We start from the raw sequence: 15396 nt of genomic DNA on the forward strand, positions 1-15396 counted from the left end.
GCTATGCAAATCGCAATGCAAGCAGTGTACACTGTAGGCAGACAAGGATGATTTTTTATAAGGTATGATGGTGTTAGGTTACAGAACACTAGACAAGTATAAAGCACGTCATATATAACACAGAAAGCGTGTAATAAAACTGTCATGGAACATTAAAGGGCAAATTTCGACCAACCAAACTTAAAAGAAACTTTGCACAAATTGAAATTTTGTAAAAAGGAATTTAATCTCTAAAAATTAGGACCAAATAAAAATAAGCGGGGATTTGTAAAAAAAAAAGAATACAACCAGTACGTTGTAAAACTAGGATGAATTTGAAGGTATTCACAAATCGTAAAAGCGGGCGACAAAATCGTTAACAGCAACATTTAACACTAAACTACAGGCAGCAGCACCCTGCCGTTATGCAATATTAACTGAGACGCCTCATCGTATATTCGGGCCTAGTAAATGAATTGAATGACATGCGATAAGTCAGAGGCCTGAAAAGGAAGTAAGAGCGAGCTGCTTTGAAAGGCAGATTCCCTACAAGTATACAAGGCTCTTATTAGGTGATGCTTCTTGTTCTAACGGCTTAGTGCCTGTAAACAATTACATCAACGCTTCTAGAACAGGGTTTCCACACAAACAAACGAAAAATGAAGATCTTAAAACCAAAGGATCTCTCGTTTTTTTAAATTTAATTATTAAACAATACAGTATAAATGCCACGGTCAACACAATAACAATTAGTTAAGAAAGTGGTTTACAGCAGCACATAACTTAATCTGCACTTAAAAAACAAATTTAGAGACAGTTTACAGTCTTTTGAAAAACATTTACAGACATTTAAAGATTTTTAAAGATTCAAGGACTCTGTGGCAACCTTATAGAAACAAAAAAATGCTCTAAACACCCTGCCAAAATAATAAATGTTATTGCTCAAACATGTAAAAAGCTACAGGTGTATTGCTTAAACAGGCTTACAGGCCATTCAATCGAGATTTGTGATGCTTACTTGACAAACTACAGTGTTCTGTGGGAAATGCTATAAAGACAAAAGTGGTATGTGAAAACAAATGTGTAAAAAGGTTAGGAAGTTGAACAACTACAAAGCACAAAGTAGACATGTGACATAGAAAGGAAACACAGATGACATGTTTCTAAATCTAGGCCTTTTTCACATACAGAGGCACCTATTGGTCCTTGAAAATAGTCAGAGAGCAAAAAATCACAAACAAGCTGTTAGTTTAACATAGGCAGTGCTAAACCTTGGTTTACTTTGCCAAAGGACAGATTTGTATATAATTTCTATAAGTATTTATGCAACTATTTTTCAAGTATCTTTATTTGCCTTTTCCACATGCTTTGGTTTGTGTGGGCATAATGTAACAAAAACTTGTAAAGCAATTAAACAGGTATTTCTCAACATTTACTGCCGAAATCCCAAGCGTCATTATAACAGTGAAGCTTTGTTGTACTAATTATCCTAACTGATTTTTTTGAAAGGGAAAAAAACATAAGACAAATAGCACAAATAAATATGACTGATGGCTTCATATTTCTCACATAATTTTCTCATTTTTTTAAGCAATCTTGCTGAGAACCAATCCCAATAAGTTTAATCCAGGTAAGTATTACCATCGGCGAACCAACCAAACTAAGGGGCGACCTAATATTAGGTTGAGACCCATGGACTGAGAAACACTGATTTAAACACTGCAACAAACAAACCCCTCTGGTCAACTCATTATTTTTTCAATGACAAAGGAATTGTTCTAGAATGGCCAGCAATTGTGACATCACAGATAACAGCAAAAGCCCTTCTTTCTGTCTTTTTTCTCAGTGGCTATTTGAGCAGCGGCCTCGAAAACTTCGCGGATTCCCTCCTTGGTTTTAGCGGAGCACTCCAGGTATTGTTTGGCGCCGATGGTGTTGGCCATTCTTTGGCCCTGTTCCGGATTAACAGGCTCCTGGTTAGACTGGGTGAGTTCCTTCTGAGTTTCCTTGTCATACCTAATATTGTACAAAATTTTGTTTTTTTTGTTTTATAATTGTGCATGTAATTTGAAAATAATGTAGTAGTTGAATGCTATTTTGATTTTATAATTTATAAATGTATTTGTCCTTATTTTATGATACACTTGAAGAATTTAATTGAAAACTAATCTGTCCAACTGATTTATAACAAAAATGACACAGCCAAATAAAATCATGTGTCTAAAAATGTTGAGATTTATATTTAAACTTCTAAATGAGTAATAATTCTCAAATTGATTTCTAAATAATCCTAATTTGGTAATATTTTAGTTCAGCTACAAGTTAAATCAGCAATGACACGAAACATGTCATTAGCTTGGGTTAAAATTAGAGCAATTGCAAGAAATTATGCAATTCAAAAAAAGAGCATTTATGAAACAAGGTTTTAAGTAAAAAAATAACAACAAAAAATTTATCTGTGAAAATGAAAACCTGTAAACCTATACAAAAGTTTTTTAACAAATATATATATAAATGTGTATGACATAAAATATTTGGTTTCTAAATGTTTAATGGGTGGAAAAGAAAAACGCCTAAATAAACTTATGAAAAAAATATTTTTTTAATAAATATGTATATTGCATAAATAATTTGGTTTATAAAATTTAGAAACTTTACGTAAAATGTGACAAGCCAAAACCATAAATTCTGAAAGACGACATATAGCTTACCTCAAGTCCTTTTTATTTCCAATCAGTAAGATGGGTACGTGGGGGCAAAAGTGCTTAATCTCAGGCATCCACTTTTCCGATATATTCTCCAGCGAATCGGGGGAATCGATTGAGAAGCACACCAGAATAACATCAGTATCGGGGTACGATAGGGGGCGTAAGCGGTCATAATCCTCTTGACCTGCAGTGTCCCATAATGCCAGCTCAACCTGTGGCATGAACAAGCAAATTTAAAGTCACGTTGTACAAAACCTTGATGATACATTGCTTTATTTCTGGGTTCAATGGTGAAACATAGGTGTTGCGTAGCTGTTAAAATACTTAGTCACTTTACACTTTTATGTAACTTTCAATGATGTAAAAGCAAGTAAAAATAAATGGTGCCATTGAACAATAGAAATGAGTGAGGTGTTCTTTTTTAGTGATTCTCCTTTTATAAAATAATATCCAAAAAATTTCGGCATAAAGATTTTGTTTTTATTTTTGAGCTTTAAGATTTTCTAAGCTACCTGTTTATAAAAGTAGGATGTAAAAGAATACACAAAATTATGGAGATTAATTTAATTAAACTTCGTAAAATGTTCTTACTAAACTGTAATCCAAAATGTTTGCTGTTTATTATAAAAACACATTATGGAAAAATTACACTATTCCAATAGGTACAAGTAGAACCAGTAGTTTTACTAACATTTTTGTAAAGCAGATCTCAATTAAGTATATAACCTTTTCACACAATAATTTACTCAGCAATTTTTATTTTGTTTGGTCTATTGACCAATCGGGTAAACAAATTAAAGAAAGTATATCTTACAAAATATATATTGATTGTAGCATAGAAAGTGCACACATATAATTAAACAGCGCTACAGATGACAGTTTCAGTCTGAAAAGCATGACAGACTAGTTTTCACTGTTGTCCAACTGAAAAATCTGGATGATCGACAGCACCAAAGTTTAAAAGTGCCTCCAGTCTGATTAAAATATAGAAAAATTGGGTGCATTTTTCAATATTTTATGCAGATGTTAAAAAAATCTTGGGTGTACTTGCAATAAAGGTGGTGCCAGGGGTTTTGTTGTTTTGTTTTCCCTTTAGTTTGCATAGGTATATTAATGGAAATTTTTCTTATTTTTGTCCTATCTATTTCTTATAAAACTGAGCAACAGTCAAAAACCTGCCAGAAGGTCTTATTGCAAACTATTTAAAATTTGGAAACCCTTGATTTAAAACCCTATTTGTAGTCTAGATAGACCGATAGGTCTTCAATTTTAAGCAAGAAATTAAACCCAAAAACAACGCACCTGCTTTCCATCCACTTCTATATCGGCGACGTAGTTTTCGAACACGGTTGGAACGTAAACCATCGGGAATTCGTCTTTCGTGAAAACAATCAGCAGACAAGTTTTTCCGCAAGCACCGTCTCCAACTATCACGAGCTTTTTACGAATCGACGACATCGTTTTAAAGCGTTAATTAACAGGTTTTGAAAACTAATTCAAACTGCACGCAAAAAAAATTCGTTAATTTTTCGTCGTTTTTTTTAATTTATAATACACAACAACTTTACGTGAGAATGTAAACGTTTTGAACGCAGGGCGCTGGTCTAGAATCCTACCTTATTTCTGTCCGGGTTATAAAATACTATCATTATTTGGGTTCGGGTTAGCGTTTGGTGGGTCAAGTATTATTGTATTTATTCTTTCATATTTATTTCGGCGCTCTTTCACTATTCTACGTGAAAAGTTATGCAAAAAAAAAAAATAATAATACCGCATACCACAACGCATATTGTTTGGGTTAGGGTCAGGGTTAGCGTTTGGGTGGGTTAAGTAATATTATGTTTATTATTAATAATAACTTGACCCACCCTCAACCAAACGCTAACCCGCACCCTAACCCAAACAATATGTGTTGTGGTAAGCGACATTTGAAGAAAATTTTTTTTTTATTAATTTTTACGTACAATAGTGAAAGAGCGCCTTTATTTCTTCTTTGCCATTTGAACTTTGACAACTCGTTTCGTTACAAGAAGTGGTAGGATTCTAGACCAGCGCTGAACGCAGTTTTGCAGTTACAATATATGGCCTTAATGTGTGTACTTAAAAACAAACCGCAAAAAAGTAAATACAAACAGTCAACCTAACTAATTAAAATCAATTCACGGATTGAACGGGCAATAATTCACTATATCCTTAACACTGCGATAAAACCAAGCTCAGGCCACCTCCCAAACAACCACACACTTCTTTTTGGCCGCAAAAAGCACAGCAATAGCGGCCACAAAACATCCGCTGCCACACTCAATAGCTCCGACCCGATATCACAACTCAATTCGTCGACACTTGCTGTTTATAGCGGAAGCGATGAGGGCTAAAAATATTGGCCAATCAGCGACCCGCCTGGGCATGACGTCACGCAGTGAAGTTAGGATTCCGATTTTCGAGGCGTGCGCTGTTTGCGAAAGCGGTGGCGAAATTCGGGAGGTGCCAGTGAAAAGAAATGGCTTTGTGTTTGGTTTACTGCTTTGCACCTCAATGACGTAAGCTTTTAAAACTTGATGATATATGTACGCTACGCACGGATCTGTAATGTAGCTATACAATGAGTGTCAAAGCCCAATGTAAATTAATAATAATACAAGTGCGTTGTAGAAACGTCTTGATCAAGATAATGTCGATTTACTCGACTCATTTGGCTTTCACATTCATTAATAATGTTTTTTGTTTGGAAAAAGGGGAAAACTTGTTTCGACATTTATAATATAAATTCAACGCAAAACGCCGAATTGCGCAACTGTTGATGAACCATATACTTTAATCTGGGAACCACTGAAGAGTTTTGATTAATTCCTGTTAATCTACTGACGTATATTAGTGAGCACAACTCGTTTACACGTGTGAAAGGTAGTTTTTACTCAAGTTTTTCATCACCAAATCACCAAAAGTAACTCTATTCATTTCAATTACTAAAGCATGGACACTTTTAACATTTACTTTTACAACAGTGCTTCAAGCCTTTTTGCAGCGTAGCCTACTAAAAATATAATACGTAGATAAATTGTGAAGCTTGGTGTCATAATTGTTTAATTCCTAATGTTTCTATTTAGGTCTTTCATCTTGTTTAAGACAAAGCGCAGAGCACAAAAAAAACTTGTAATACTACACACAGCAGGCACGAATCTTGGATATTTCTTTTGGAGGCTTGAAGTTTTTTCGAAGATGACGTCACCAACTTACATATAAACGTGTCGTCATAATGAAGTCATCTACAGAACACAAATCAGTTTTTGACTTTGTTTGTGTTTTAGGTTGGATAGGTGTTACTTTCAATATAAAAGCTACATTACAGCGATGTTATTGATTCGCGCAAAGCAAAAAAAACTTTATAACGTTAGTCGCCAGCAATTTTACCCAGCTTTGAACATACATTTTTACAATTTTTAATCTGGACAAATTGTGTAGACTAGAAGTGCTTCCCAACCTTTTTTCCTTTGCGACCCACATTTATTTCAAGTTATATTGTGCGACCCACAAAGAGATATGGCCAAACGAATAATCAAAACCAAATTAATGAGAAAAGAAACAACGTATGCTACACACGCAATTTACTATCAATGCGAAACTTGTGACGCATTCGGCAATATCTTTGCACGTTGTACTTTTGGTTCAAATGTCATTTCCTGCCTTAATTAAACCATATTTGATGCAACCAGCGTCATATTTTCTCATTAATTACAGCTTTCCTAGATTCGTTTTTATTCATTTACTTCGCTACTTTTTCTTTTCAAAGAAGTATCCATTTTTTGACTATATAAAAGGAATCAAACCAATTTAGAGAGTTCAAATCTCTTGTTTAGCAAATAATTTAAAATGCAACTAATTGAAAATAAGATTAACAGTTACATGAAACCTGCAGTTTTACTACTGGCGCACTTACTGAAAAAGTTAATGCGACACAACTCATCTTATTGTTACGTCTTTGTTACATTGTTGCATAATGTTACGTAATGTTAATGCAATACTTTCCCAATTGAATAGGAAACTGTAGCATTACGAAATGCTTCGCGATCCACTAGTTGGAAAGCACTGGACTAGAGCACACTTAAGAATGTCTCTCTGCCAACTGTATTCATACTTTAGTAGTATTTATCAACTGTATAGGATATTAACTTTATTTTATTACCGCAACATAATACGTTCCTGGACTGGTAAAAATGACAGTGTGGTAAATACTCAATTAAACCTTAACATCAAGGCTCGGGTGAAATACAAAAAAAATTTTGTTTCGTAAAATCCTGAACGAACTACACCGTTGGTTATTTTAAATGCTTCGTATGTTCTACTAATTTGTATGATAATATCGTTTGCCGGAGCGTATCTCAAAGTTTCTAAAATGTGCAATGTTTTAAAATTTTTAAGGTAAATCAACTGCGTCGCGGTCCCTACTTTATTAAGAAATACTTGAAAGTCTCTTGTTTTATAAATGGGGTATTACCCAATGGTGATGTTTTTATCTGCTGTATTTTTTATGTCATGTCTTAAGTTTATTCGTAAAATACTAGTTGCTGTAACGAAAAACTGCTCTTTCACGTATTAAAAGCGAGTTATTTTACAATGCATATTGTTTTTAAAAAGGTTGTTTTATGTACTATCGTAGAAGTAATATTTGGTTTCTAAATGTTGATCAGTGTTGTAACATATTGTTGATCACCACTTACCACATTATTTCAAAATTGTTTACGCTTGTATTTAAATCGATATTCATTTCTCCAGAAAATTCAGGTTACACCTATTTAATACTGCAAAACTTAAAAATTGATGGCGACTGTGTTTATAAATTCAAAAGTTTACGAAATCTATAATAACCTTTCTAATTTTAAGGTAAACAATTTAACAAATATATTTATTATGTTTGCTTACTGGCTTATGGTATTTTTCTTGATCAGAATTTGATGTTGTATCAAGACGGTAAAGTTGTGGTAATCAGAAATAAAAATAAGGAAAAGATATAAAAAGATTTTGCTTAAACTTCTCATGCTGGAACCAAAATCCACAGTAGTCTACCATTTGTTGTTGTCAGCTTTCAATTTCGAAGTATGGACGAAGCTGCTAATTACCAACCTCTGACTGGTGAAATTCCAAGCAACGCAAATGCGCAGGAATATTTTCTGCAGGGAAGTGTGCTGGACAATAGCGTCGAAAAAATATGCCAACGATTGCAAGGTTTGTTTGAATATATTGAAACATATTGTATTTTTCGGCGTTGTTCTCGAATCCTACCAGCTACCACAATGAACAAGATTAGGATTAGGGTGCGGGTTAGCGTTTTGGGTTAGGGTGGCTCAAGTATTATTATTAAATATAATAATATAATTTAATATTAATTTAATAAAATAATATTATTATTAAATATAATAATACTTTACCCACCCACACCCAAATCAAAATATTGTGATAATGATAGAATGCTAGAGCAGCAGCACATTTTGAATTTTTTTAATATTTCCATTTGATTTGGGTTTCTTGAAGCTGTTGTATTTCCCAACACCTGGGAGATATTTATGCAGCCTAAATTTGCGCAGCTGCAATAAAGTTAATTTTAAAATTTGTGTGGTTGGTATAAAGTTAATTTTAAAATTTGATAATTGATATAAAGTTAATTTAGTTATTGTTATCTGCAGTAACAATTTGCTATTTCCAGGTCTTTGTGACAACGTTCCTCCGGAGTTATTTGCCGACCATGAAAAGATTTATTTCCTTAAAAGTTCAATGTCAACATTACCAATCATCGTCAAAGCTTGTAAATCTGGTGTAAAACCAAATACACCCTGGTAAGTAAAAACATGGTCTATTTACAGTAGTAATTTACTAGTCATTTTATGGTATTTCATGCCGAAATATTGCGTGTGCGGCGCGAAATTTTGAGGTTTGCAATTGTGTTGTTTGGCACACCTGAGGTTGAAATTCCTACCAAAATTTAGCTTTTTTATGAAATTTAAGTGCGCAATATATACCAATTAAGGTGTGCACACAAAGCTCTTAAATTAGTGGGCCTACCAGTGATGTTCATATACTGTAGTTAGGTTTGAACTCAAAACCTTGGTCATAACTGGTCCTTAGCTCTCACAACTGAGTTAAATATAGGCTCAATAGTGAATTAAAATGAGAAGCCACCATAGCAACCGACTGCTGCCTTCTGTTACTAAAACTTGACAGTGGTGAGACACAGGTTCAGTGGTTAGTCAAGTAAAAAGACGACAATTTACTGCTGCAATTTTAAAGTGATCTACAAAACCATATCACATTAACACCTACACAAGATGCCTTCATAGAGGCTTAACGCCAATCAGTCAGCCAAGGTTTAAACTCACAACCTCTGGCAAACAGTCTAAAGTGTTTTATCACAGAATACACATTGTGTATATGTGTGTTTCAGGTGCACATTAACACTTATGTATTTTTCTGTAGACTTTTTTTTTTGCAGCCATAAACACATTTTATTGTGTTCTACAATAATTGAAAAAACTGTAATTTTAGGCAGATTAAATATATGGGTTCAACTGAAGGAGGCGAACAGAACAAACCAACGATGATCAGAAGTTCTGTTGTGTCGGCAGTTTCACACGACCCTTCAAGCTTTTTGGAAGACCTTGGATTTATGTAAGAACCTTACCTTACCATTAATTTAAAACTAATACACTATGATAATTGAAAAATTAAAACATAAAACATTGAAATACTTTTCATATTTCTCAAAAAAATTTTATGAAATTAATTTTGTTATTGCTTTAAATCAAGGCAGTTTGGGGAATCATTTTAAATTAGATTAAATTTATTCCTAATTTTCTGTTCCTGCGAAAACAGAGAACCGCAGTAAATAAAAAAAAAATATTAAAAAAGTGCTGTAATAAAATTTTTTTTTAAGTTGTTTGTAATATGTTGTAAAATATCCCCAGTTTTTTTTTATATTTTGCACATTTATTTTCAGTTTGCAGAGTGAAGTTGTATTGAAGGGATATTTTTACCGCAAAGGACGACTGAAGGTCACAGTATCAAAGTTGTCATTACCAGTAAGTTAAATATTTTATAGGGATGGCTGATGGGGTTGTTCAACAGTTATTGTTCCTGTATTTGCAATTAGTGTAATATAACCTCTGTCAAAATTTATTATTTTTTTGCAATATTATGTGCACCCATAATAATCTGTAATCATCTTTTGCACCTGACACTATAAATGAAGGTTTTGACAGTAAAAATAGTTTTTTTTTCAGAAATTGAGTTCGAGCAAATATCGTTTTCTAATAACAATTAAAGTAAAAAAAGTTTCGAACAAACTTTTATATCCAAGCCTTATTTCTTGTTTGTTATTAGGCCCTTTATAAAAAAAAAAAACTTTCCGCTAGTTTAGTGACCTTAGCCCTAAAGCAGGTTTTGCGTCCCAACAAAAAAGATAAATTATTAAAGTACCAACGTTTCAACCACCTATTCCAGCAATATTGAAGTAAGAAGAAAGACTTCCCCAATAGGTTGTTGACACGTTGGCACTTTAATAAAATTTTGCCGCAAGACCAATTTTACGATTCAAACAAGCCTGGCAGCAACAGCATATTCCAAAAAAAGTAAACTTTCAATGAAATTAAATTGGTCCACCTAATCTGAGCACTTATTCGCTTCCTCTCATCCAGTCCAACGTGTCGTTCGACTCATCCAAGTTAGACGCCGCCAACACTTCGCACCTAGTCGAGGTCAGCACTCTGGCTTCACCTAGGGACGAAACTGCCGGCGAGGAAGTCAAGGCTCTCTCGCTCCTCTTGCGGCCGACTGTTACCCTCAACAAGGTCGATCACAGGTCGGTAGATGGCAGCAGAGAGAAACAAACATAGTGTTAAGGGTTAAAATTTAAAAAGATTTCATACTCGCCTGTCGGGAAAGTATAATCAGCATAAACTTAAAAATGTTTGCACGCCGTCTGCTAATTTCCGTCCTAGTTTTTCTCATTGATTTCGGTACATTTACATAGTTCTCGTATGAATTTCTGTGTGAGGATAAACACAGTACGCAGTAAGCTTAATACCTTCTTACTAGTTTAATCAAAGGTCGGTCACAGGTCTGTGGATGGCATAGGCGTCGTGGGGTGTAGAGCATTTTTTGACGCTCCCAATTTCTAACAGTGTCGCAAAACGCCGTAGAATTTGATCAAGCTACGTGCGCATTTAGTGTCACTTGCTTTTAAGTGAAATTGTCAGATTGCCTATATAGAGCGTATTGATAGGGAGTTTTTGTTCACAGGTCGGTAGATGCATAGGCGCCGATCGTCGTTGTGTAGAGCATTTTTGACGCTCTTCTAACAGTCCGTCAAAACGCCCTATTTTCTAACAGGGCGTCAAAACCTAGAATTTAACCAAGTAATTAGTGTGCAAAATTATTTTCTGTGGCTCAGTTTTAGTTCATGAAAATAGTTCACAACTTTTGCTGAATTACCACGTAGGCAGGAGGCCGTTAAAACCCATAACTATATCTTTTAATTTAACGTAAATAGAATGTTTTCGGTTTAATGTTACGTTTTGTCTATTTTCAAGAAAAATTTTTTAGCCTAAGACGCTGGAAGTTCCACTATTCTTAAATGGATTGTTTCAGTCATAATGCGCAGCAGCACAAAAGCTGTTGTTTAAGACCTGTCACAATATTTATGTGATTAATAATCATGTTTTCACTGGTTAGAAAAACTCCTTGGAGTTTTAAAAGTTCGGCGCCTATGGGTGGATGGCAGTAGAAAGAAATAAACATAGTGTTCAGGGTTAAAATTTAAATAGATTCACCCTTGCCTGTTGGGCGAGTATCTAATATTCGTTACTCGCCAAAAATGTTGGCATGTTCTCTTCGACTTTCGGTTCTACATTTTTCACATTGATTTAAACCACCTTTTTATTTCTGTACGTTTACATAGTTCTCGTATATGTGTTTTTGTGTAAATATAAGAACAGCTAGCTTAAGTCCTATGGATTTATAAAAAAAATAACTTCCAAAGTGAACGCTTAGTTAATCTCTCAAACCAAGGTTGAAATGCACAAATTAAAAACTATCGAACAACTATATATAATTATATACACTACCAGTACCACCTAGCATCGTTGATGTGATCCGAATTTTCGGACAGGTTTTCTTAACGACTTTAAATTATAAGACTAATATACATAAATATTAGTTTTATCCAGCACTTGTTTGTTGTATTTCACAGACGACTTCAACTGTGGCAGTAATTTGTCGCCGAACGACCAATTTGCCGCGACAAGCGTCACAAGTGCATCTCCAGCGACAGGCGATACGCGACACAAATCCTGTTGTTACAGACTCCAGAAAACCAAACGAACATATTTTCAGATGAAAAAATGAGTTCTTACGGATTGAATATGGTCCAACGTCATATGTATTAGGAGTAAAGTCTACAAGATGTGATTGCGCCAATATGAAAGTACAAATAGCCCTAGTAAAAGTAAGCTGGAACGGTCCATAACGGCGTTCCTATAAAATAAGTGTTGCAGTTACGCCGTACCGGTAAAAAATGTTCTTCTTTTCCACGAGGCCATCACGCCATCTTCTTGAATGTATTTAAACAAATATTTCAGCCACATATTTCTGCACAAACATCGAACGATAGTTCCCGGTTTCTTAAAGTTACTTGTTTTACACACCTTCTCATGACGTAACGTTGTGACGCCAAATCTCTTTCCAGAAAGAACTTTTTTCTACTTTGAACTATGACTATTAGTGGTGCAAAACTCATGTCCAGCTTTACTTAACTATACCACAAACGCTAGCGGCTTTTCTGTTTAAACAATTCTCCGACGTTCTTAAAAAGTATTTACCTGTTGTTGTATACTGCCAAACACATTATTGCGTGATCAACAAAATACAATTTGATTGCCAAAAAGTCGTAAAACTTTAAGCGTAATTGTATTATCTTTGATTTAATAGGCGAACTAAAAAAGTCTTCAAAAATCCTATGTTTTTCCAAAGTTTTTAAATTGATTTGATGTGCAGTTAAGTCATGTGTTTAGAAAGCAGCGAAGTAAAACTAATATTGTTATGAACATGGGATTTAAACTGCTTTGTTTTCAAATCAGATTTAAAACACCTCTCGTGATGTAATTTTCAGGCTGAACTTTTTTAGTCAAAAACCTACAAAATTTATTTAAAAAGTTTCAAAATGCTTATAATCCCCTCCGTAAAAATGACAACCCTGTGATACACTTTTATACACACTTTTGTTGATTGTAGCCTAACGAATTCCTGTGGAAATATAACGCCTTAACTCGAAATACGTCACTTGACCGCAGCCAATGAATGCAGGGCTAGTGCGTGCAGCATCAGTGTGGACTATGTTGACTTTCAGCCTTAAATCTCCACTGAAGTTAGCCGTAGGGCTTATAACAGCCAGAATCGAAATAAACGCACGTGTAAGTAAGTCTGTGATGAGGCTGTAAGGTCTGATAGTTTAGGCTTATGAGATTTGCTTTAAGTGTGCATAAAACGGTTATTGCTAGATGAATACAGTTAATAGGTCTACGTTTGTTAACTGTTAGCCTTAAAAAAATTAAGGGATTTAAGCTGTTGTAAACGAAGTTTATTTAATCCTAGCTGACAGCCGCATCTGGAAATATATCAAACATTGTTGATGAATAAATGGACTTAAAATCTTGACAAGCTTTCCATTAACCTTCACCCGGTCATAATACTAATACGTTCGGAAGTTTCTCAAATTTTTGTACAATTTGTTGTTAAACAGTGGGCAATATGGTTCTATAGTTAATTTAGGCTGCATAAAAATATCCGTAGTTTAATTAGGCAGCATAATAAGTTTGTGGTTAAACGTATATTTTATTTGGAAACAGTGCCACGTATAAAAGTCAACTATTCAAAAGAAATGTTGTTATGCGGCGAAACATGATGATTAAAAGGTTACCAACCTCCATGCCATAATATACTTGAGTAATTTACGTGAAGGCTCCAAACTTCTATGTTAAGATGTGTTTAGCATTTATTTCTCGTAAACTCTCTATTGTTTTTTGTAGGCCTAAATTTTTGAGGTTTTTTTAAAAACAGATTGTACTTGAACACTGTAGAAAACATCCAATGATACACGAATATAAAAAAATGCGCATCTTTAAAGTAAACTACGTTTCGTAGGCCATAAAAGTTTTTTGCGATCACATGTGCCTCACCTACCTGAATTCTGAGATCGACTATTGAATAAAATGCTCCATACATTTATAAATTAATCTGCTTGGTTTTTAAAGTACTGTAATTATTTATTCCTTGACCAAGAATTAAAGTTTGAGCAACGAAATAAGTTTTGTTATTTGAATGGAGCAAGATAAAATACATTTAAAGGAGCAAGTTAAGTTAGATTTCCTATCTGTTTAAAAAGTGCGTTATTCGTTTTCTTCAAATTGTGATTTTTCAACTAATGGCGTTTAGTAGTATGAAAAAAACCACGACCCTACTTGCATGTGTGTCTAACTAAGGGTGCAAGTAAAATAATAAGAAATATAATTTTTTTTAGCTTAACGCATTAACATTTTTAGACATGTTGTCAGTAAGGTCATAATTGAAAGTCTTAAACAAGCCACTTTAAGACACCTGAGATTTTCGTTCGATATAGTGCTCAAATATGCAACTTGGGGGTACGGGAACCAGTTTTAGGTGGTTGATGAAGCCCTCACTTGAGCGCTAAAAAGATAAAGAACCCCTGATCTAACGAATGTTACTGTTTTTGTTTCATTAACAATAGTTCCTCTTAGACGCGACAATGAATTAGGAAAAGTAAAAACTGAAAAACGAGTTTCCAGGAGTAAATCATGTCAGGTAGAAGCAAGCCCAGCAATATTCGCCAATCAATGATTTCCAAAAGTTGACTTGGAAAACAGTGGACACCAGCGGCGGTAGAGAATAAATTCTGGATTCTAAAGGACTCGTCACCCCAAAAAACTACGTCAATGTTATTTGACGCGTCGGTATTGAAATCAAAGCCAACTGTGTGATGTGTGGTCTGTTTTAAACCCGGTCCTGGATAAAATGAAGAGACGAAGTTTTATATTTGGATGGGCAACGATTTTTCTTGTTTGTTCGTCGATCACTTTATCACATCAACAGGTAAGACGATAAGTTAAAAATGAATGAGGAAATATTAGGAACGTTGAAAATGTGACCTACCTTTATATGGGCTTTGATGTTTCTATTGGCCTACGTCTGAATAAAACCTCCATAACATTAATATTGCTCGTAAGACGACTAGGCTATATTATTACTTTTCTAAATTATAAAAATTATATTACATCATATTTTCGTTCGAACGGCCGACTCTTAGATTTCTAGCGGTGTGATATGAAGATAATGTCTAATTGTACTTATAAGAAGTAGTATATGCTATTTTATTTGTCGTAATTGGCTTAATGAGACTGAACAATCTGAACACAATGCACCGCAGTTTTATTTAAAAGATAAGTTTTTTAAAGACAGAATTATTGCCACGTGTCCAATGTGTTCTAAAAACGTTATCATTTAATAAAACACGGCCCAAGTAAAAATTGCTGGACAATTCTTACCGTACCACGTTAAACATTTAGGCTGTTTGTAAACTAGATCGGAAATTAACAGTTTCGAATCGTATTGATGAATCTGGACAAGTTTTCAGCTTTGCGGCTTAATT

General features: G+C 34.3%; 2 protein-coding genes across 2 annotated transcripts; one reads left to right on the top strand and one right to left on the bottom strand.

The window, feature by feature from the left end:
• Nucleotides 1-1315: 1315 nt before the first annotated feature.
• LOC146135261 (ras-like GTP-binding protein rhoA) lies at nucleotides 1316-4184 on the bottom strand. Its single transcript, XM_083395817.1, has 3 exons — nucleotides 3990-4184; nucleotides 2691-2899; nucleotides 1316-1995 (listed from the first exon to the last, which is right to left on the bottom strand). The coding sequence occupies exons 1-3, from the start codon at nucleotides 4143-4145 to the stop codon at nucleotides 1782-1784; spliced, it is 579 nt and encodes a 192-aa protein (XP_083251943.1). The 5' UTR covers nucleotides 4146-4184; the 3' UTR covers nucleotides 1316-1781.
• Nucleotides 4185-7736: 3552 nt separating this feature from the next.
• LOC146135262 (mediator of RNA polymerase II transcription subunit 18-like) lies at nucleotides 7737-12068 on the top strand. Its single transcript, XM_083395875.1, has 6 exons — nucleotides 7737-7910; nucleotides 8389-8518; nucleotides 9225-9347; nucleotides 9676-9757; nucleotides 10373-10536; nucleotides 11926-12068. Exons 1-6 carry the CDS (start codon nucleotides 7784-7786, stop codon nucleotides 11945-11947), a joined length of 648 nt encoding a protein of 215 aa, XP_083252001.1. The 5' UTR covers nucleotides 7737-7783; the 3' UTR covers nucleotides 11948-12068.
• Nucleotides 12069-15396: the final 3328 nt, after the last annotated feature.

The sequence above is a fragment of the Ascidiella aspersa genome, chromosome 8 (genome assembly GCF_963924565.1).
Source record: "Ascidiella aspersa chromosome 8, kaAscAspe10.2, whole genome shotgun sequence".
Taxonomy (NCBI): Eukaryota; Metazoa; Chordata; class Ascidiacea; order Phlebobranchia; family Ascidiidae; genus Ascidiella; species Ascidiella aspersa.